The 22,581-nt window shown below is 48.4% G+C and overlaps 1 protein-coding gene across 2 annotated transcripts in view; it reads right to left on the minus strand.

Moving 5' to 3' along the window:
* Positions 1-5,169: 5,169 nt before the first annotated feature.
* The window catches only part of FBXO38 (F-box protein 38), a 165,321-nt gene continuing 147,909 nt past the window's right edge, over positions 5,170-22,581 (minus strand). For both annotated transcript variants that reach the window (XM_085618196.1, XM_085618197.1), the window contains exon 22: positions 5,170-5,834. In XM_085618196.1, coding sequence (XP_085474322.1) covers positions 5,656-5,834 — 179 coding nt within the window. In that variant the 3' untranslated portion in view covers positions 5,170-5,655. The remainder of the gene's footprint in view (positions 5,835-22,581) is intronic.

Raw genomic sequence — 22,581 nt, forward strand, 5'->3', positions numbered from 1 at the left:
ACAGGCCGAGTCTCTTCCACCACACCGTCCGTATGACTGCCAAATAGATCTAGTAGAAGGTGCTACGATTCCAACGTGTAGAGTATATGCGCTCTCCGAACCCGAAACGAAACATCTCAGAGAATATTTAGACCATTTTGTGGAGATAGGGTTCATTCGCCCTTCCCGGTCACCGGCGGCATCGCCTTTGTTTTTTGTTAAAAAGGCTAATGGAGATTTGAGGGCGTGCTGCGACTATCGCATGCTAAACAAGAATACAGTACGGAATCGGTATCCTCTACCACTCATACCGGTTCTTTTGGATCAAGTTAGGGAAGCAAAAATTTACACGAGATTGGATCTCCGAGGGGCGTATCATTTGGTGCGCATACGTAAAGGGGATGAGTGGAAGACGGCGTTTAAAACTCGCTATGGTCTGTTTGAGTATCTGGTAATGCAGTTCGGGTTGTGTAATGCCCCGGCGGCATTCCAGTACTTTTTGAATGATGTCCTTAAAGATTTCGTGGACAGAACAGTGGTCGTATATATAGACGACATATTGATTTATTCAGAGAAGGTCGACAGTCATCAGGAACATGTGTCACAGGTGTTACAGGAGCTGAGAAAGCACAGCCTTTTTTGCAAACTAAGCAAGTGCGAGTTTGGGGTGAAAGAAGTGGAATTTTTGGGAGTGATACTCCGTCCGGATGGTATGAGTATGTCAGAACGAAAGGTGCAAGCTGTACAGGATTGGCCGGTACGCCAAAACGTGAGGGAGGTGCAGTGCTTCCTGGGGTTTTTGAACTATTATCGGAGATTTATACAAGGGTTTTCACAAAGGGCCATTCTGATTACCCGGTTGCTTAGAAAGGGAGTAGTATTCGCCTGGACCACCGAAGCCAATCAAGCCTTTGACTATCTCAAAGAGGCCTTTACATCTGCACCGGTCTTGAGACACCCACAATTAGATGTCCCATTCATAGTCGAGGCGGATGCGTCTAACGAAGCGATAGGGGCAATCCTTTCACAAAGGGACAAAGACACAGGGCGGCTTCACCCGGTGGCCTACCTTTCACAAAAGATGTTGCCTGCTGAGAGGAATTATAATGTTGCTGAAAAAGAACTCCTCTCGATCAAAAAGGCTTTCCAGGAATGGCGCCCGTATCTATTGGGGGCTAGGTTTCCGGTAACTGTTTATTCCGATCATCGGAATCTACAATATCTGCGAACGGCTCGGCGTCTGTCACCTAGACAAATGAGGTGGATGCTTTTCGTTGAAGAGTATAATTTCATCATCACCTTCCGTCCTGGGGCAGACAACAGAAAGGCAGATGCATTGTCCCGAGTAATGGCGGTGGAAGGAACAGAGTCGGATATAAAAGAGTCTATTATACCCCCGTACAAGGTCATTTGTGCCATACGAGCGGAAGAGTATCTGGAAGGCATAAGAACAAACAGGAGTCAGGAGGCTTGGAGCCGTTGGGCGGACAAAGGCCTGGAACACAAGATCCAGGAGGGACTGCCGTTCATAAACAAGAAATTGTTCCTACCCACACAGGCACTTCAAAAAAGGGCTTTTGAGTGGTGCCACGACTCTCCTTTGGCAGGGCATCCGGGCATTCTAAAGACCACGCTGTTGGTGCAAAGATATTTTTGGTGGAAATCATTAGTCCAGGACGTAAAGAAGTGGGTGTCGAGGTGTGAAGATTGCGCAAGGGGGAAGACAGACACCTCCACAAGTAGAGGCAAACTGGTTCCCTTACCTACCCCCGGTGCACCCTGGCAGAACATCAGCCTGGATTTTATCACAGGCCTCCCGGTGGACCAAGGGTATATGGCCATACTAGTGGTGATCGACAGTCTCGCCAAGATGGGCCACTTTATCCCTTGCAAGACACTGCCTACCGCTGGACAGACATCACAACTGTTGTTAAAAAAACATAGTGAAGCTCCATGGCATACCGCAGGTTATCGTGTCTGACAGAGGCCCTTAATTTGTGGCACGTTTCTGGAAAGGGTGGTGTAAGGCTCTGCAAATTGACTCAGCGTTGTCTTCCAGTTTCCACCCTCAATCGGATGGACAAACCGAAAGGTTAAACCAAACTTTAAAAAAGTACTTAAGATGTTATGCAGAAAATGCTCATGAATCGTGGGTGGACATGCTATGGATGGCAGAGTTGGCATATAATAACGCCTCACACAGCTCCATTGGGATGTCGCCCTTCAGGGCCAATTTCGGATATGATGCGAGGATTTTGCCGTTTGTCATGCCCGGTCGGGTCATCAACCATCCTTCGATCCAAGATCACATGAGAGAGTTGCGCCAAGGACACTTAAGAGTACAGAAACATTTGGTGAAGGCCAAGATCCGATATAAAAACTGGGCGGATAAGCATAGACTGGAGGGTCCACAGTACAAAAAAGGGGACCGGGTGTGGTTGTCCACCAGGAATTTCCGGTTTAAGCTACGGAGTGTTTTTCATCCACGATACATCGGCCCTTATAGTGTGATGAAACAGGTGAATCCGGTAGCTTATAAGCTAAGGCTTCCGGGCTCCTTACGTATACACCCAATGTTCCACTGTAGTCTGCTAAAACCAGCAAAGGGAGGAGTGCGAAAGCCTCCACCTGCAATAGCCACGGATGTCGGTCAGGAATATGAGGTACGACGTGTGGTGGATTCAAAGTACCGGGGGAGAAACCTGTGGTTCCTAATCTCCTGGAAGGGGTACTCGGCTGAGGAGGATTCGTGGGTGCCCAGTGCCAACGTGCACGCGCCAGCTAAACTCAAGTCTTTCTACAAGAAATACCCCGATAAACCGGGTTCTAGGAGGCGCCTGGAGGGGGACCTACTATCAGGATCTGGGCTCGGAGCGCCTGCCACGACTACAATTCCCAGAATGCAATGTGCATGAGTGGGAGGAGCCACGGGCTTAAAACGCCCTGAACGCGCGCACGACATTGTGCGTAATTAACGAATCCGAAGTCTCGAGGAGCGGGACCTTGTTGCAGTGAGTTTCCCGCATCCAAGTTTCACAACGGCCGGAGTATCGGCATTGGCGTCACAGGCGGCAGAGACCGCAAATTCCCAGAGAGGGGGCAGTTACCGGAGAGATTGCTAGCCGCACGAGGAAGGACCAGAGGCCTTATTATCGTTTTCTTTCGACACCGAAGAAGGAAAGGGTGTCATCAGGAGTACGAGTACATGCGAAGGCAGCGTGTAGGAGAAAGGCAAATTCTGGAGTTACCACAAACTGCAAGTATAGGTGGTGACGATTGTTGCGCGCTCAGAGAAGAGTGCTCTGTACCTTGTATTATAGTAGCTCGAAAAAAGACAGCGTCACAAACAAATTTGTCTTCGTGAAAGGTCAGGATATTCCTTCCCTGGTGCGGGGGTCAACAGTTGAGCGGTGAAGTAACCGTCATAGTACTTTACTTAGTGAAGAACGAGTCTTTCATATTATGGCTAACTAGGATTCATTTTTGAGGAGTATAGGAATATACCATTGCGGCCAGGACACGTAAAGCGTCTCTCCCGACGTTGTTACACAGGAACAGCATAACAAACTATTAAGGTTCCATGATATATGGAATGCCCTAGTGGTGGGTTCAGGATGTAAAGGAGGATACAATTCACATAGCCCCGAAATACCTTACACCTGAATTACCCGTGAAAGAAACGTCTGGTTCTCTGTTATTGTACATCGAATATATATATGGTTCCTTAAGTGCCCAAAGAATCAGGGGCTACTATGGGTTTTGTGGTCAGCATGCACCAGGGTGTGTGTTGGAGCATACGATGGAGTGTGAGCATGTGATTATGACATAAGGTAGTCAATGCAAGAACTGTTGAATTAGTAGCGAGAATTATCGAGAGTAGTAAACTGTATTGGCAGTATACTTCTGTTTTTTGTTGCATGTTAATTCTTTCTTTACAGGTTCTAATCCCCGCTGTTCCCATCCTTCCCTTCCCTCGCTTGATGGCTCCAGTCTTCCGTGCCTTTAGTGGAGGAAGTTGGTGACGTCGAGAGGTGGACCCCATATAGCGTCGCCCGAATCCTGAGGAGTATCGGAACAGGGACTGATTCTAACACTATATATTTGTTTAGTTGTATGAGGCTTTGGTTTTTTTTTCTTCCATATGTTCTATTGTTTATTTTCTTTGTTTTTATTGAAAGATGGGAGATGTGGTGTGTCCCCATTCTGCTATGGTCACTAGTTTCTAGTTTAGAATCCATCTGACATAACTGATGAGGTCATACAGCTTGGAACATTAATGGAGCAGTTGGAGATCATTAGCTGTAGCAGTATTTTTCCACAGCTGCCCTACCATAAATAAAGGAGCTGTTTTATTTCTATGACGAGTGCTGCAATATCACATACCTGTCAAAACAGCAATGCACAGCTTGATTGCACACAGAAAGCTAGGCTAAACATAACACATCCACATTTTCATAACACTGAATCAAAATATTGCAGTCTGCTACTTTTGCCACTCAAAAGTTCAGGCTTTTCATACCGAGCATACTAATGTTTTATTCAACTGGAACTAAAATGTCCTTTACCACACACGTTCAACTAGACATGAAGTAAAGTAAAAAAGGACCCTTTTCGTAAGAATTAAAAATTGACATGAACCAATACAAACTGTTATGAAACGAATACATTAGGCAAACCAATGCTGACTATCCAAACACAATGACATCACACAATCACACCTCTAATGGACGGAAATCCAAGACTCTTTGGAAAAGGATGTCTTGTATCTGAAAACACTACGGAGACATGCAAATGGTTTAAGTATACTTTCCAAATGCTCATAACATTGTAGAAAGAAATTAACAGAACTGTAAACTGGATGTTCAGCAGGTTAACTATTTATGTTGACAGGTCAAAATATGTCACAACTATCTCTAGGGGCTTTCACAATCAGCCACTTTCATTTTGTGACATTAATGCACAGAGAGAAGCATACAGAAAATAAATTATGCCCCCTAGCCTGGAATATTTAAAGGCTCCATACTCAGCCATAACACCAGAGGAGTAATGTGCATTTTATCTATTGAAGGTCTGTAAGGAAACTAAGGCAATATCCAATCTGTGAAGACATTTCTGGTCTTGTTGCCTAATGCATCCTTGTCCCAATCACACCCGAAATAACAGCTTCCTAGCAAAATAATACACAGAACATGGCAGTATTCAATTGTTTTACTTAGTGCAGACCATATAATGGTCAGGGGGAAAGGAAATGAAGGCACATATTAAAAAAGTCAGAGAACTCATCTTCACGTATCAAAGTTTTCTACAAACAAAAGCTGTATTATACAGTGATCTATGAATAACCAACCCGTTCTTGATCATCCACCCTCTTCAGTGGAAATGTTCTGCCTTCCCACAAGAAGCAAGCCTTTTAAATTAAACAGTATAAACACATGAAAAACAGTATAAGAAAAAGAGTAATTTCTGGTTTAATGCAATATCTGTACAAGAATTTTTATAATTTTATACAAGTTTCCTTCTTTATTTTGTTGTAAAAGTGCAACCAAACTCTGAGAAAGAAGCGGAGCAATCCCTCATGTGCCAGCTGTCAACATTGTTCCCAGTCTGTCAGTCAAGCGCCAACAAGACAGACCCAAAGAGTCAGTTGGAGGATTAAAGGAAGGAGGTGTCCCTTCTTCAAATGTAATCATCTTCCACAGGCTCACCGTTGACATCACAGTAGTGTATGAATATGGCTACCACACGCTGGAACACGCCTCTCTTCATCTGCCGCAGCTCAGAGATCTCCTCCCCAATTGTTTCCATGCAGATATCAGCAGAGAGCTGGCCCTTTCGTCGAGGTGCATAGATGGTGGCTGCAAAGAGAAAGATTAAGCTAGTGGGTAAGGAACAAAGGTATATGGTCACAAATAAAAAACTTACACCAGCCTAGCAGAGCTATCATGAACAGTAACTTATTCAAGTCTTTCCATGCCTCCCTGTATCCAAACATCCATATCACTCTCACATATATACAAGTGCACATATAAACCACACTAAATGAGCTATGGTCCCTTCCAGAGACATCTAGTTTGCTAAATTAGAGAAAGTCATTAATCACAAAATAATCCATCTGTAGATGTTCTGGCTTAAATTTGACAAACCCTTACAGGCAAAAGAGTAACAAGTACCCTTCAAGTTTAGTTCAAGATTCTTTCCTTGTGAAATGAGAAAAACACAGCCCTTCTCTGTAACAAACTCCGGAACCTTGCCTTCATTTTACATTAATTGACAAGGCAGCAGATTTATTTGAACTTGCCAGGATCATGAAGATATCGTAGTTTATAAGGGCATTTCTACTCTCATAATGAACTCTTTTTGGTAGTAGTAAAGAAACTGACTTGACAGTACACACACTCGAAGCCTGCCAGGTATCTTTGCCGAGTCAAATGTTTAAAAGAAAAATGCCTAGGAAAAAGTTACTTGCCTTCGGGAATGCCTTTTCTGGTAGAGAGACTCACCTTGTGAAAATCCCCAAGTGTCAGACAGAATCCAAAAACGTTTGTAGCAATTCCAAGGCGCATTGGTGTAGGAAACTGGCTGGTTGATATACCAGTAAAAGAGTCCAGGGGTTCCCTTGATAGTGGACAGGGGCTTGCTATGCAATCCAAAAGTACTCTATTAGGGGGTAGTGTGGTCGAGGAGCCGTAGGCTCAACATAGAGGCGTGCAAGACATTTGCCAAATACACACATTGGTTAATAAATGACAACACGACTCAAGAAGGCGACCCACACTAATTTAGAAAGATAGCAAGTATCTTTATGTATGTTTAAGCACCAGAGAAATATCGTTCAGATTTAAATATAAATTCTTTTCACTTTAAAAAGTGCGATTTCTGTTATCTTATGGAAGGAAGAACAAGTTCTGCAAACAGGTACAGTATATTGACTTACCGGACAAATATTCATGAACTCAGGTGAGTGGTGGGCAAGGTTCAAGGCAGCACTAACAGTACACCATCAGCGGCATAACGGCAGCCGGGTGCGGTGTGCAAAACAGCGTTAGGAACGCAGTGTATTTCAATTTAGATTGGTTACTGCGAAAAGAGGCTGCAGGCTCTGGATTGAAAGCCAGACAAGCTGTACCAGCAAGTGGGCTCAGGCCTTGCAATGCTTGGGGACGGGAGAGGGGGGGGGAACGACACCTTTATTCCTCTCCTGCAATGCCCAGGAGTGATGGGTGCAGAGGTGTCTTAAGGCGTTGGGTTTTCCTTACCAGAGCAGTTGCGGTAGAGGGGGCCTGTGTGTAGAGGCTGCAGGAGATGTCAGGGAGCCCGGGAGGGGTGAAAACACTATGGACTCAGGATCTGGAGGGCTGGGGAACCTTGTTTGCATCGTTGGCTCACTTAAATTTTAGCCGGAGGTGACGGGCACAGTGGCTGCTTCAGCTGTCGGGTTTTGACAGCTCCAGAGGCTACAGCATTCTTTTGGGAGTTTCTGATGAAAAAGGTCTGTTGTTCATAGTCTTTTTAAAAAGCAGGCAGTTCTCTCAAATTTCTGGAGTCACAGCATAGGACGAGTCGACTTAGGCGCAATTTTCAATGAGGGCTTCAGACAGGCCAGCGGGGCTAGGGCGCAGTCAGGTTCTCTCATTAGTTTTCTCTGCTTTTGTGACTCTTTGGTGTCCTTTCTTCTTAGGTCATCAAGATCTGCTTATCGGGTGCCAGGCACTCCCCTATATACAGAATTTAGGGGCATTAAGGGAGTGCAGGGTATTAGCCAATGGGCAATTGACCCTGGGGGTCACTAAGCCCCTATAGGACGACTTCATGTGTGAAGGGAGCATAACCCTGTCCCAGAATTTCTATATATACCATCACAAAGATGGCTAACTCTGAAAACTCATGTCCGCCTCGCAGTTAGCTCCCCTTAAGGGTGGTACTAGCCTGGGTGTGGCATGCCTACCTGAATGGCTAATTTTCCCAACTGTCCAGGTGCCAAGTGCGCTCTGGGCGGGGGCTTCCTTTCCTGTGAGGGGAGCCAAACTCACATTCCAAAGGCAGTATCTCCTTTGAAGCCCGCCAGCCCAAGAAGGCTAATCAGCAGGACATCCTGTGGAAGGGGGTGTTACCATCCTCTTCCCTGACAGGCTTTTGTTCCGGACCGCCTGAGAGCAAAAGACTCTCACCCTAAGAGGTCAGAAACTTGCCTCGGGTGGCAAGCTGGCAGAATCCGGTCAGTAAGCACACCAGAGGCTGGTAGGTGTTAAGGTAGTACCTCTAAGGTGCCCTGTGAGTGCATGTATTGATAAATCCAACACTGGCATCAGTGTGGGTTTATCAAGATGAGATGATTGGTACGAAACATCCCTATTTTCAGTGAACTCATTATGTAGCTGGGGAACTCATTTTCACCAGTGATCAGTACATGGTTTAAGATGGCCTCCTTGTTCACTTGCACTGGCAGCAATAGGGGTGACCAGCATAGGGGCACATCTGCTCATGCAAATATATCCTCACATACAATATTAAACACCTTGCCTTTGGGATTTAACGCCTGCTGTAGGGGTGACTTACAAATATCATATGCAGTGTTAGGAGACAGGGATGTGTAAGGAGTAGTTTCTTACCTGTAACTCCAGTTCTGTAGTAGGGGTATCTCTGTTATAGTCATAATCTATGAATAATCCCCGCCCATGTGCGGGGACCCCGGAGCAATCAAAAATATCTCTTAAGCTGTCCCGCATTTGCAAACCTGCAAAGACACTTAAGAGACAGACAAAATAATACAGCCTAATCACAACAAGGCTGCACTGGCCAGCACTTCCTCTGAAGTGAACACAAAAGCCAAAATAAAGTTGAAATGTCATTTTTATTCATATTTGACATGTTCCTTTATTATCACACACTCCCTTCACCAAAATCCCTTTAAACAATAGAGAGGAAGGGGTGGACAGACAAGCCCTATAGGCTGTCATTATGTGTCTGCTAAAGGGATACCGTGCCTTTAAGAAACTCTCCAGAGACCCCCGGTATCCCAGGATGCACAGCCAACACAAGTTACTTTCAGTTCTTTTTGAAGGTGTATAACAACAGGCCTGATACTGTCAGTGTACTCCACCGGGGAGGAGGGAGGGTCGCTTATGACTATAACAGAGATACCCCTACTACAGAACTGGAGTTACAGGTAAGAAACTACTCCTTCTGTAGTAGGGGATCTCTGTGTATAGTCATAATCTATGAATAGAATGGCAAGCCCATCCCAACCAACAAGCAGCGGTGGAGTAAGCCCAAACACCAACAAATCACTGTGCAAACAAATTCCTCAGCGAAGCCTGTCCAACCTGCGCATCTGCCCTAGCATCAGAATCCAGGCAGTAATGCTTCGTAAACGTGTGGACCGACTTCCAGGTGGCAGCCTTACAAATGTCAGCAATGGGAACATTCCTAAGCAACGCTGTAGTGGCAGCCTTGCCCCTAGTCGAATGCGCCGTAGGCTTACCCCCCAATGTTTTGTTAGCTTTTTGGTAACAAAGCTGAATACAGGAAACAATCCATCTGGAAATGGACTGTTTTGAGGTAGCTAAACCAGTTCTCACCGAACCATAATTAACAAACAGTTGATCCGACCTGCGGATATCTTTTGTCTTATCCAGATAGAATTTCAGTACCCTACGTACATCAAGTGAATGCAGAGACCTCTACGCCGGAGAGGAAGGATGCTGAAAAAACGTAGGCAAAGTTATCATTTGATTTACATGGAAATATGATATCACCTTAGGCAAAAATTTAGGATGGGTACGCATCACTACTTTAGAAGCATGGAAAACAGTATACGGCTCTTGACAACACAGAGCCTGAATCTCACTCACCCTCCTGGCCGATGTAATGGCCACAAGGAAGGCAGCCTTCCAAGACAAATGCTGCAACAAAGCCTTATGGATAGGCTCAAAAGGCTCCCTCATCAATCTAGATAACACCACATTCAACTCCCATGGTGGAGAAGGTCTTCTAACAGGGGGAAACACCTTACGCAAACCCTCCAAAAAATCCTTAATCACAGGGATTTGAAAAAATGAGGTTTGAGAAGGGCCTTTCCTATACGCAGTCAGAGCTGCGAGATGAACCTTAATAGATTGAAAATTAAGCCCAGACTGAGCCAACTGCAGCAAATAAGGCAAAATAACATCTTCTTTACAGGATGTAGGGTCAATGTCCTTTGCCTTGCACCATAAGCAGAATCTCTTCCACTTATAGGCATAAGAAGTCCTTGTAGATGGTCTCTTTGCCTCTCTCAAAATCTCCATACAGTCCTGAGGCAGGTTCAAATGTCCATATTGGACTAGCTCAGGAGCCATGCTGCCAAACTCAAGGACGAGAGATTGGGGTGAACCATCTGTCCTCCGAACTTCGTGAGAAGGTCCGGCCGACACGGCAGGCGTCTGTGTGGCAGAACAGACCGGTGAAGAAGGTCGGTGAACCACCATTGCCTCGGCCACTCCGGAGCAATCAGGATCATTCTGGCTCTGGATTGCGACAGCTTGATCAGCACCGCCGGAATCAGGGGAATGGGTGGAAAGGCGTAGAGAAAGCTGTTGGACCAGCTGATCCATAGGGCATTCCCCAGCGTCCCTGGCTGGTAGTACCTGGACGCGAAGTCGCGGCATTTGCTGTTTTCTGCCGTAGCGAACAGATCTATGTCCGGAGTGCCCCACTCTGCGAAGACGTCTTAGCACGTCGTCGTTTAGCACCCACTCGTGGTTCTCTTGAACGAGCCTGCTGAGCGCGTCTGCTTGGGCATTCTGCACTCCCGGCAGATGGGTCGCCGTGATCGTCAGGTTCCTGGCCACCAGCCAGTTCCAGATCGCCTGTGCCTCCCGAGACAGGGTGCGTGAACGTGAGCCCCCCTGCTTGTTGAGGTAATACATGGTCGTAGTATTGTCCGTCTGAACCAGCAGGGAGTTCGTCCTGAAGGAGGGATGGAACGCCTTCAAGGCCAAGTGTACCGCTCTGAGTTCCAAAAAGTTGATATGGTAAGTCGTCTCCATCTGCGACCATATCCCCTGAATCTGAAGAGGGCCCGAATGCGCTCCCCAGCCCTGGAGAGACGCATCGGTCACTATGGTCTGGACCGGAATATCCTTGTGAAAAGGAGTCCCCCTGCAGACATTCTCTGGGGCACACCACCATTTCAGAGACTGCCGAGCGTGTTGAGACAGCTGGATCTTGTCCTCCCAACGCCCCCGCCTCTGGTCCCATTGATCCTCCAGACATTCCTGCAGGGGCCTCATATGCAGACGTGCATTGGGGGTGAGGAAGATGCAAGAAGCCATCGACCCCAGTAAGGAAGACACCGTCCTCACCGTAGGAGAGCGGGCTGAGATGAGATGCCGCGCCTTCCCACGGATCGATAAGCGTCTCTCCTCCGAAGGACACACGCTTGCGGTCAAGGTATTGACTGAGGCCCCCAAGTACTGGAGACACTGCACAGGGATCGGTACTGACTTCGACATGTTGATGTGCAGGCCCAGGCGATGCAGCAGGACAGCTGTCCTGTTGAAATGGCACTGGGCTTCCTGGTAAGTGGACGCTTTGATCAACCAATCGTCCAGGTAAGGATACACAAACACCTTGGTCTTCCGCAGGTGTGCCGCGACCACCGCCATGCACTTGGAGAATGTCCGTGGTGCGGACTTCAGGCCAAACGGGAGTACTGAATACTGGTAATGGTTGTTGCCTACCAGAAACCTCAGGAACTTGCGATGCTTTGGTGCGATCGGCACATGAAAGTAAGCGTCCTGCAGATCTATGGCGCACAGCCAGTCCCCTTGATGCAACTGAGGGTAAATCTGATGCAGGGACAACATACGGAACTTTTCTCTGCGGATCCACTTGTTGGCTTGACGCAGATCTAGAATAGGCCTGAACTCGTTCTTGTCCTTTTTTCTTACAAGAAAGAACCGTGAGTAGAGACCTCTTCCTTTTTGCTGCAAAGGAACCGCTTCTATCGCCCTCTTTTTTAACAGAACGTCTGCCTCCCGCTGGAGCTCCCTTACCATGTAGGAGGAGCGCACTGGTGGAATCTGTGGAGGGGGGCTGGTGAAACGAAGACAGTACCCATTGCAAACAATATTCAGCACCCACTTGTCCTGCGTTATTGTCCTCCACTCTGCCAGGTAGTGTTGAATACTTCCCCCCACCGGAGCGGGTAACGGATGAGGGGGAAGTAACTTTTCAGGGCTTCGACCCGGCCGGGCCTTTGTTCCCCGCCGAGGACTGATGCTGGCCTCTGCCCCTCTGGCGCTTCTGAAAGGACTGCCTCGGGTACTGCTGCTGTTGCTGGGGCTGTTGTTGGTGGCCCGACTGACGCCCTTGGCCTCTCTGCTTGGCGTAGCGCCTGCCCGAGGAGTGGAAGGACCTCCTCTGCTCCTTGGGCCTCTCCAGCCCCACCGCCTTCAGAGTTTCCGCCTCAGCCTTCATGCGGGCCATCTCGTCATCCGCATGTGACCCAAACAGCGTCGTGCCAGAGAATGGTAAATTGGCGATCTTCTGCTGTGCTTTAGGCTTGAGCGGGGTCAGCCGCAGCCAGGAATGCCTCCTCATGTGTATGCCGTGGCAGTACCCATGGGCCGCCAGCAGCGACACATCCCCCGCCGCACTGATGATCTGATTAGAGACCATCATGCCCTCGTTCAGCACCTCCTGAAAGTCCTCCCTCTTGTCTCTAGGCAGGGAGGCAGCGAACTGTTGCAGGGAGTCCCAAAGAGACCTGTCATAGCGCCCCAACAGAGCGGAGGCGCTAGCGGCCTTCATCGTAGTGGCCGACGTGGAGCACATCCTCCTCCCCAAGGAGTCCATTTTGCGACTCTCCTTATCCGGAGGAGCCGTGGATGAAGGCGTCGTAGAGTGTTGCTTACGAGCCGCCACCACGATAAGAGTCCGGTGGAGGATCCACTCTGAGGAACGCCGGGTCCGAGTCAGGAGCCCTGTACTTTTTTAGCAGTCTCGAGGGCGCCGGTTTCACCACGGCCGGCGTCAAGAACACCTCCATTGCAGGTTCCTCCAACCCCGGAACCAACGGGAGGAGGGGGCGCGACAGATGAGCCTTATGCAAAGTCTCAAAGATCACAGAAGTAGTGGGAATAGGGGTAGTGACTGATATCCCCAACTTCGCAGCCCCTCTCATCAGCACCTCCTGGAACGTGGCAATGTCATCCACCGGTGAGACGCGGGTAGGAGGCGTCTCCGACAGTGAGGGCGAAAGAGAAGAGTACGTGCCCCTCGAGCCTCTGGAACGAGACCGATACCTCCGTCGTCCATGTCCAGAGCGAGTGGACGATCTGCGCCTACTCCGTGATCGTCTGCGAGGGCGAGAGCGAGATCTCTGCCTGTGAGGAACCCTCGGGGGCAGAGGCGGTGGCTGTGGTGGCGATGTAGGCAGCTGAGGCACGGGCAGAGGCAGCGGAGGAGGGGGCGGAAGGAAAGGAGGAGGAGGAGGAGGAGGAAGGGCCGGCACCGGTGGAGGCGCCGGTGGAAGGTCGGGCACAGGAGGCAGAGGCGGCTGCTGGGTACGCAGCGGGGACAGATGTTCCGAAGCCCCATCACTCCTAGCAGGAGAGCCCCCACCAGGACTGTCCGGGCTCGCGGCCACTCTCCTCTTCTTGGCGGGCCTGTCCCGCGTGGAAGCCACCGACGGGGAACGTCCGCGCCCCCCCCCGACTGGAGATCGTAATCACTGAGGACGTGTTCCCCGATGCCTGTGACGTCGAACTGTACGTCGACCTCTTCCGGCGTCTCTTAGCCCTCGACGTCGAGCGTCCTCTCGACGTCGAACCATGCCTCCTCGACGTCGAACCATGCCTCCTCGACGTCGAACCATGCCTCCTCGACGTCGAACCATGCCTCCTCGACGTCGAACCACGCCTCGACCTTCGTCGCCGCGGTGTCGACTTCTGGTGCCTCGACGACGGCGACCTGTGCCTCGACGGCGACCTGTGCCTCGACGGCGACCTGTGCCTCGACGGCGACCTGTGCCTCGACGGCGACCTGTGCCTCGACGGCGACCTGTGCCTCGACGGCGATAGTCTCCGCCTGGACGGCGGGCGCCGGGATCTCGGCGTCGACTCCGTCAGCGTCAAGCCGTGGGTCGACGGCGAAGGTGGCGAGTGAAGTCCATGGGGCTCGGTACGACGTCGATGTGTTGTTGACGTCGACCGTGACACCTGCGACGGCGACCCGGTCCCGGGTCTCGCCGGCCCCTCCCTCGACGTCGAACGCCGAGGCTGCCGCGACCCAGAGCCCTGGATCGACGGCGAACATACCGGTGCCTTCTCTCTCGCCGTCGACGCCGTCGCCTTCGACGTCGAACGCGACCTACCAGCCGGTAGGTGCCGTTTCTGCTCCCTGCTCTGCCCGGAGGTCCCTCCAGGGGCTGAAGCATGGGCGGAGGAGGGGGAATGAGACCCTCCATGCCCCGAAGTCCCACCGGTCCTCTGCTGCTCCTGTCCCTGAAGGCGAGTCTTCTCCCTGTCCCTCAGGGTCCTCTTAGAAAAGGTTTTGCAGATGGCACATGTAGCTCAGAGGATACACACATCATGTGGGTCCGTATTAGCCTTTTTCCTCCCACACTCCGGGCAGGTATCGAACAAAGCCATGCTAAGAGTGGGCCAAAACTGCTCCAGATTGCAGGCAGTAGTAGAAAAAGGCTCTAGACGTCGAATGAAAACACTATTTATCCAAAAAAATCCAATTTTATCAAGTAAACCACCCAAAAGGGTAGAGCTCAAGCTCCAGGGTCCTGCTAGCAGGAGCCGGAAAAAAGAACTGAAAGTAACTTGTGTTGGCTGTGCATCCTGGGATACCGGGGGTCTCTGGAGAGTTTCTTAAAGGCACGGTATCCCTTTAGCAGACACATAATGACAGCCTATAGGGCTTGTCTGTCCACCCCTTCCTCTCTATTGTTTAAAGGGATTTTGGTGAAGGGAGTGTGTGATAATAAAGGAACATGTCAAATGTGAATAAAAATGACATTTCAACTTTATTTTGGCTTTTGTGTTCACTTCAGAGGAAGTGCTGGCCAGTGCAGCCTTGTTGTGATTAGGCTGTATTATTTTGTCTGTCTCTTAAGTGTCTTTGCAGGTTTGCAAATGCGGGACAGCTTAAGAGATATTTTTGATTGCTCCGGGGTCCCCGCACATGGGCGGGGATTATTCATAGATTATGACTATACACAGAGATCCCCTACTACAGAACATGTGTTTTCACTTCTGTCTGCACCAAAACACACAGCAGTCGTGCATGTGCTTGGTGACGGGTCCCTTAGTGTGGCACAATTTGCGCTGCAGTCCTTAGGGACCCTCTTTAATACCTCAGATTCTAGGTACCGGGGTACCATTTACTAGGGATTACTAAAGGTTTAGCCAATTGGGGGTTCCATTGCACAGTTTTAGGGAAAGAACACTGGTACTAGGAACCTGGTTGGCAGGGACCCAGTCCACCTCAGTCAAAGTTGCAACAAAAACCAGGCAAAAAGTGTGTGTATGTGTGTGTGTGTGTGTGTGTGTGTGTGTGTGTGGGAGAGGGGAAGTGGGGAAGGTACTGCAAAACAATCCAGTTCCCACAATTGGTAGGTGGCATAGTGTGGCTATGTGACTGATGTAGAGTCCAAATATGGAGCTGGGCCCCCGTATGTGCACCACCTTCACTCCAATGAATGTAGAGATCACAGAATTCGACACGCGGCAGTGTGCATATGTTTTCAATAGATGGAACCTTATTAATGGGCAGTTTGGGTCCATTCCACAGCACAGGGGGGATTGGTGAGGAATCTGCACTTAAATAGTCTACCACAAAAAGCGCTACAGACAGTAACTAACTTGTTCTTCTGATAGCGACTTCTAACTGCAGATTCCTCACCTTGTGAATAGGTACAAAAGCAGGAGACTGCCTTAGGTGGTTGGTTTCTGGAATGGCTCAGACATAGAAACTCTGAAGGACACATCAGGCAAAATGCCCATCCCAGTAAACCTGGCTATCCCAAAAGTAATGCTTAGTGATCATGTGGAGGGATGCCCATGTAGCAGCGTGGCAGATGTTCAAAAGTGGCACATCGCTTGTGTAATGGGCAAATAAACCGTTAGGAAGGTGGGTTTTTGGCCAGCCCATAGCAGAGCTTGATGCACAGAACAATCAAACGGAATATGATTCTCTTCTGCACCACTTTTACTTTCTTAGCTCCAGAGAACTAAAGGTTGGTCATCCTATTGTCATTCTTGTGAACAATCAAAAGTGCAAAGAAAACCGGCAAGGTGATAGCCTGCCCTATGTGAAAGACTGTGATTACCTTAGACAGGAATGAAGCTTTTTTTCTGGAGGTCCAGTTTTCCCGAAAGGAACAAACTTAACACAGACCTCACAGACGATGCCTGCAGTGTACTCACTTGTCTGGCCGATATTATGGTGATGAGAAAAACTGACTTGATGGTTAATAGATTTAGAGAGGAAATGTGCTTGGGGGATGAGAGGATTGCACATGGCATAGTTAAGCACCTAATTAAGGTCCCACTGTGGCATCAGAATATGGTGAAGTTAGAAAGGCCGAAAGGGCTGTTAATAACCTTGAACTGTGGTCAAAGTAAGGCCTTGCTGTGCCAGTGAAAGACAAAGCAGAAGAAAGTTAGATGAAGTTGCCTGCAAGGGTTGAACGTGATGGAAAGAATACAACACAACCAACGTCCAACAGCTTCCTACATATACAGCTTTGCTAGATGGACGCCTGGTTGCCATAATAACACCAATCACTTTGGGAGACAGCTCGAAGGCAACCGACTCTCACCGCTCAAGCTTCAAGCATTTTAAGTATAAGTTGTACAAGCTAGGGTGCAGGACCCTGCCACCCTGCTGCTGGGACAAGAGGTTCTTCTGAAGGGGCAGCTGGATTGGAGGAAAAATGCTTATTGCCAGAAGTTCTAGGTGACACACTCTTGTTGCCTCATCTGGGGCCACTAGGTTACCTTAGGTCCGGTGTCTCCTGGTCTTTTTCAGTACTCTGGGGAGGAGTGATGAGAGGAAAGACATACAGGAGTACTGAGCCCCAGTGTAGGCGAGAGGAGTCTCTTAGAGAGGACTGCTTTTGATACTCTTAACATGCAAATGTTTTGACATTGCGCGTTTTCTGCGATGGTGAATAGCTAGGGCTCTCCCCATTATTGGAAGACTGCCTGTGCCACCTCTGAGTGTAACTGCCATTTGTGATTCGCTAGGCAATGGCGCCTGAGCTTATCTTCCTTGTCATTCAAAGATCCTGCCAGGTGTTGAGTGATCAGGGATATAACCAGGACATTCAGCCACACCAGAGATGTAGAGCCTCCTGGCACAGGGCCTACGATTCCACACTGCCCTGTTTTATGCAGCACAACATGGTGGTCATGTTGCCTGTGTGCACCTGTTCCCGTTCCACCTTGATGGTCAGGGGGAACCCCTTAGTGCCAAGGAAATCACTTGCAACTTGAGCAGGTAGATATGGATGAGAGTCTCCACCAGAGACCAGTCATCTGACTTCCACCTCTCCAACCCAGTAACGATGAATCCATCATGACCGTGGGTGGGGTAGGGGGAGTGGTCTGCTGCTGGTCCAATTTCAGTCGAACAGCCACAACTTCAGGTTTTTTGCAATACCCTTCAACACCTGGATTGAATCCAACAGGTTAACTTGGTGCCCATCCCACTGACACTTCAGATCTCACTGCAGAGCCCACATTTACAACCTGCCGTGGGACAAATGCATGAGGCTAAGAGGTCTCAGAGTTGATCTCACTGAGAACCAGGCTGAAGATCGAAACATCGAGATCATAGCCCAGATGTACTGGACTCGTTGAGGCGGAGGGATGGCTCATAAAAGCTCCTTATCCTGAAATGCCCCAATAAAGGGGAGTTGCTGTGAAGGATCCAAATATAACTTTGGCACATTGATGCAAAAACACAACAATGTTAATGGGCCGTCTGGAGGTGGATTATGACTGTTTGAGGAGAGCCTGCCATCACCAACCAGTTGTCGAGCTATGGGAGGACTTGTATTACCAACAGTTAAAGATTAGCTGTGACCACCACAGTCACTTTTGTGAACACTCAAGGTCAGGCCAAAATAGAGCACAGAGATTTGGAAATGTTTGTTGCCTACCTATAATCACCAAAAGCATCTGTGGAATTGCCAGTCAGGGATGAGAAAATAAGCATTCTACAAGGTTAGCACAACCATCAAGCCTACTGGATCCAGGGCAGATAGAACTTGGTCCAGGGTGAGAATTTTGAACCTGACCTTCCGAAGGGACATTCTAAAAGTTACCTAGGAATACATTCTGCCCACTGCTTACCACTGACTCTTGATTTGCAGTGTTCAGTTGCTTTCTATTGGTTATTAGCAGCTCCAGCAAGCCTTTGTTCCTCTCATGAAGCATAACCACTTTATCACCTTTCTGAAATTGGCATCTTTGTTTCTTCCATGAGTGCTTGCTTTTCAGGAACACATTTTGGTTTTTTTTAGACACTCCATGAAAGTGCATGTGTTTTCCACTGGTCTTCCTTGTTTGTTTCTCGCTGCACTTTGAGGTTTGTAAGGTGATCATGCAGGATACAATATTTGTGAATTTGCCTAAATCTATTCAGGGTTTTTGATATTGTCTTGGTAGGAAAGTTATTTAGGCTTAGTCTGAATGCTGGGAGACATATTTTTGTAACACTACCAAAGTTTAACAAAAAGGGCATTGTACAGAGATCAAACACAGACTCTTCCTTTTTACGGCTGAAAGACCCTTGAGCGCAAGGCTGCTGCTGCCAGTGGGGGAGAGCAGTGGGACCTGACGACAAGCTAGAGGGAAGGGTCTGGTGAATCATTAAATCTCGGTAACCTCTGAAGTACCTGGAGCTGTGATGCAGTCTATTGATTAGAGGAAGGAATTTGTAAACCTGTTTACACAACACAGCTTTATGTTTTCCTTGCATGATACAGTCATGCATCCAGCTGAGCTGCACCTCTCTTCTTTACCTTTTGGTTTCATTTTTTATGTCTTCTGTTGGAATACTTCCAGAGAATGACATTTGTTCGGATCTATAACCCACACCATGATTTTAGAAATGTTGGAGTGAATTTATTTGGCGAAACAATTTTTTGGAGCTAATTTAGCAAACTCATTTGTGAGAGAAGACTTTATGACACAGATTAATCTGTTTCTCCATAAAGCACTTTCGCTACGTCTAGCAGTGGTGTCTGCAGAAGTTAATTTTATGTGTGCACACATTGGGCCACAGATAAAACTTACAGGGCCCTCTACAAAAGTCAATCGATAAGCTTATATGTACAGTGTCCGACCTGCCAGCATTACTGTGGTCCTCTCCCAAACGCTTTGTCTGCTTCCCTCAATTTTTGTGCTCACTCCCCAAAAATGTCAATTCGACTTGGCAACATAACCCCCTTACAAGCATTAAACACCCCTTTTATTGCACATAAGTCACCCCTAAGGTAGGGAATAGGTAGCCAACACTGCAGGATGCTTTGTAATTAAAAGGTAGGACATGTACTCTTAAGTTTTACAAGCCCTGGTAGCGAAAAACTCCTAGATTTGTTTTTCACTAACATAATGCCTACCTGCCCCATAAGAGAACATTGTGTTGCCTTATAACATTTAATAAGTGCTTACTTTTGATTGGGGACATTTAAGAATTTCATGTTGGGTATCTATGCAATTGTTTTTGAAAATCCTCTAATGGCAATGTCGGATTTTAAATTACAATTTTAAATATGTCATTTCAAGAAAGTTGTTATTTTTCTGCCCTTAGCCATTCAATGTTCACAGCCTCCCCTGGGTCACATGACTAGGTGTAACAGGCAATTAGAATTCCTCCTACAGTCAAAGAATAGAGAGAAAATCAGTGCGCTTCAATGGGCCATCTACTGGCAAGATAAGGGGTGGGGGGTGGAGCTGGTCACAGGCCCACTTGCAATGGAATATGCTGTGCTCTACCTTTACACTAAAGGCTTGTGACCTCCAGATTGTCTCTACAGCAAGCCTGGAGCCAGAGCAGGGGGAGAAAGCAAATTCCAAGCACTTCAAAGTTGAAACCTCTAGAAATTTTCACCATCTCAAAGAAGGCACCGGGTATAAAAATAGGGCCCCCCCGAGCCACTATTTAGTTCACTTTACGGTCCTGCGGATGGATTCTCAGTGGACTGCCTGCTGCTGTGGTCTGCTGCATACTCCAAAAGCCTGATTTGCTGCATGGAGCCAGCCTTGAACCCTCAGAGACGTGCCCTGATGCTTGAGCCCTGCTTCTTCTCCTGAACCCAGGACTACCAGAGCGACTCATAGTGCTAGCTTGCTGGCCCCCTGTTCAGAGCCACAGGGACATAACCAGATCCAACCATCTTGAACCGGCATTGGGACCCAACCTAAGTGAATGCTGATACCCCAAGTGGTTCTAAAGGTACTTGAATAGTTAAAATTCAAACCCTGGGACATTGTGGCTAAAAATTGCTCTGAGAACTGAGGGAAAACCATTCCCAACCTGCTTGTCTATCCGCCAAAGGTGTATTGCCAGACTAACTTTGCAGAAGCTCTGCTATGCTCCTCTCCGCAGCAGCAAATCCTGTTAAGCGGTCTTTCGCCAAAGTGGTATCCGGCCTTCTGAAACTCTTGTCGATACAGCTTCCTTCATTGTCCCACTGAAGATTTTCGGCTTCCATAAAAGTGATTAAGTCCAAACGTGGAAATTTTCACAGCGACTTCATCGAGCACCTCCCTGACGTTGTCCCTCCCTCTAACACCGTCTGCAGCCTTGCTACGCTATAGTTTACCTTCTCAGAACATTTTTGTGAGAAAATGGGGTTCTGTACAGTAACCCACCCTCCCTCCACACACACACACTTTTTGCCTGGCATTTAATGCAACTTTGACTGTAGAGTACTGGGTCCCTGCTGTCCAGGTTCCCAGTATCAGTGTTCTTTCCCTAAAACTGTTCCACAATTGGCCCTTCAAGCCGCCCTGTTAGTCCCTAGTAAATGGTACATGGGACCTACGGCATTGGGACTCAATAGGATCCCCTAGGGATCCCTCACCTGGGTCATGCAGACTGCCACTACAGCATGTATGGCCTGGTGGGAACAAAACCACAAAGTTGGCATGGCACACTGCTTGTGTGCCATGCCAACAAGCACTGCCTAAGGTATAGGCAAGTCACACCTCTAGCAAGTCTTACAGCCTGATGCAGGGTGCACTATAACACAGGTGTGGGCTTATCTGCATAAGCAGATATGCCCCTACAATATCGAAGTCTATTCTTAGATACTGTAAGTGCCAGGGAAGCATATGGAGTACATGGGCTGGAAACTCGACAACTAGAGTTCCCCAGCACCAATATGGCTTCTCTGAACCAGGTAAAGTGCCCATTAGCTCTACCTGTGACTTCCATAAAACGTCCCCAAATTTAGAATTTAGGTTGCTCCCCCAGACCCTGAAACTAGTTCCAGCCGACCTAAGAAGAAAAAGGACGAAGACGACGCCGTGCAGAAGACTGAAGATGCCTACTGACTTGGCACCAGCTCTACCGGCAGGTGCCGGTGCCTGTCCAGCAGTTGCCAACCTCCGCGAACCCTGGGAGGACTGCCTGCCTCTGCAGAAGACCAGATCTCCAGAGTAAAGCGGCTCTGTCCACAAAGAAAACTACACCAAGGACTTTGGTGCCCTACGGATCCGTAATCCTTAACCAGTCTGCAACCGACGCATCCTGTCTGTGTACAGGTGGCCCACCGACCCAGAAAAGGTTCTCCAGAGATCCTGAGTCCAAGTCCAGCGTTGGCTGAACCCTCCTGGACTCCACAACGACGCCAGCAGTGTGAAAACCAGAGGCTCCTGCTGGCCACAACCGGCAAGAAGAATCTGATGTCTAAGGACACCCCTGCGCCTGAAGCCCCTGGGCAAGCTCGACCGACTGTGTCCCTGTGACCCCAAACATCTCACCTTACCTCTGCTGTCACCGGTTCCCTTCGTGCAGCCTCCTGCTCAATGTCCATCTAAGTTTCCCTGTTGAAAAGCATTGGGCGCCCGGCGCTGTATTAACACCCGGCCGCCCCTGTGCCACTGGTAGTGTATGTTTGGTGTTGTCTTGTGCCCCCCCCTGTGCTTGTTCCAACCTGCGGAGCTTAACCCCGGCAACCGATTTACCTACCTGCAAGCAGCGTGGCTTCAAACACCCCCAGTGTCCACTGAAACTCATAAGGCCTATCTTCAAATTTGGCACTGCACCCGGCCGTCGTTTGCCGCTGGTGGTGCAGACTTTGTGCTTGCCTGAACATGGCCTCTGCTGACCTTAACGCCTGAAGACTGAAAATGAAAGTTGGGTACTTACCCGTGAAACCGCATTGTTGTTTTCCTCCATAGGATAACATTGAATTGTTTGAAGACTGCACTGTCGACTTTTGAAAGATTCAAGTATTTTTCCTAAAAAATGTACTTAACTTTTTGCAAAGATCTTGATCTTAAAATAAAACTCACCCAAAGCTTATTTTTTATAAAATTGGTGTGGATCTCCTTTTCGCGTTGTGTCAGTTATCAGTCAATGTGTGTGAAATAA

The sequence above is a fragment of the Triturus cristatus genome, chromosome 7 (assembly GCF_964204655.1).
Source record: "Triturus cristatus chromosome 7, aTriCri1.1, whole genome shotgun sequence".
NCBI classification, from domain to species: Eukaryota; Metazoa; Chordata; class Amphibia; order Caudata; family Salamandridae; genus Triturus; species Triturus cristatus.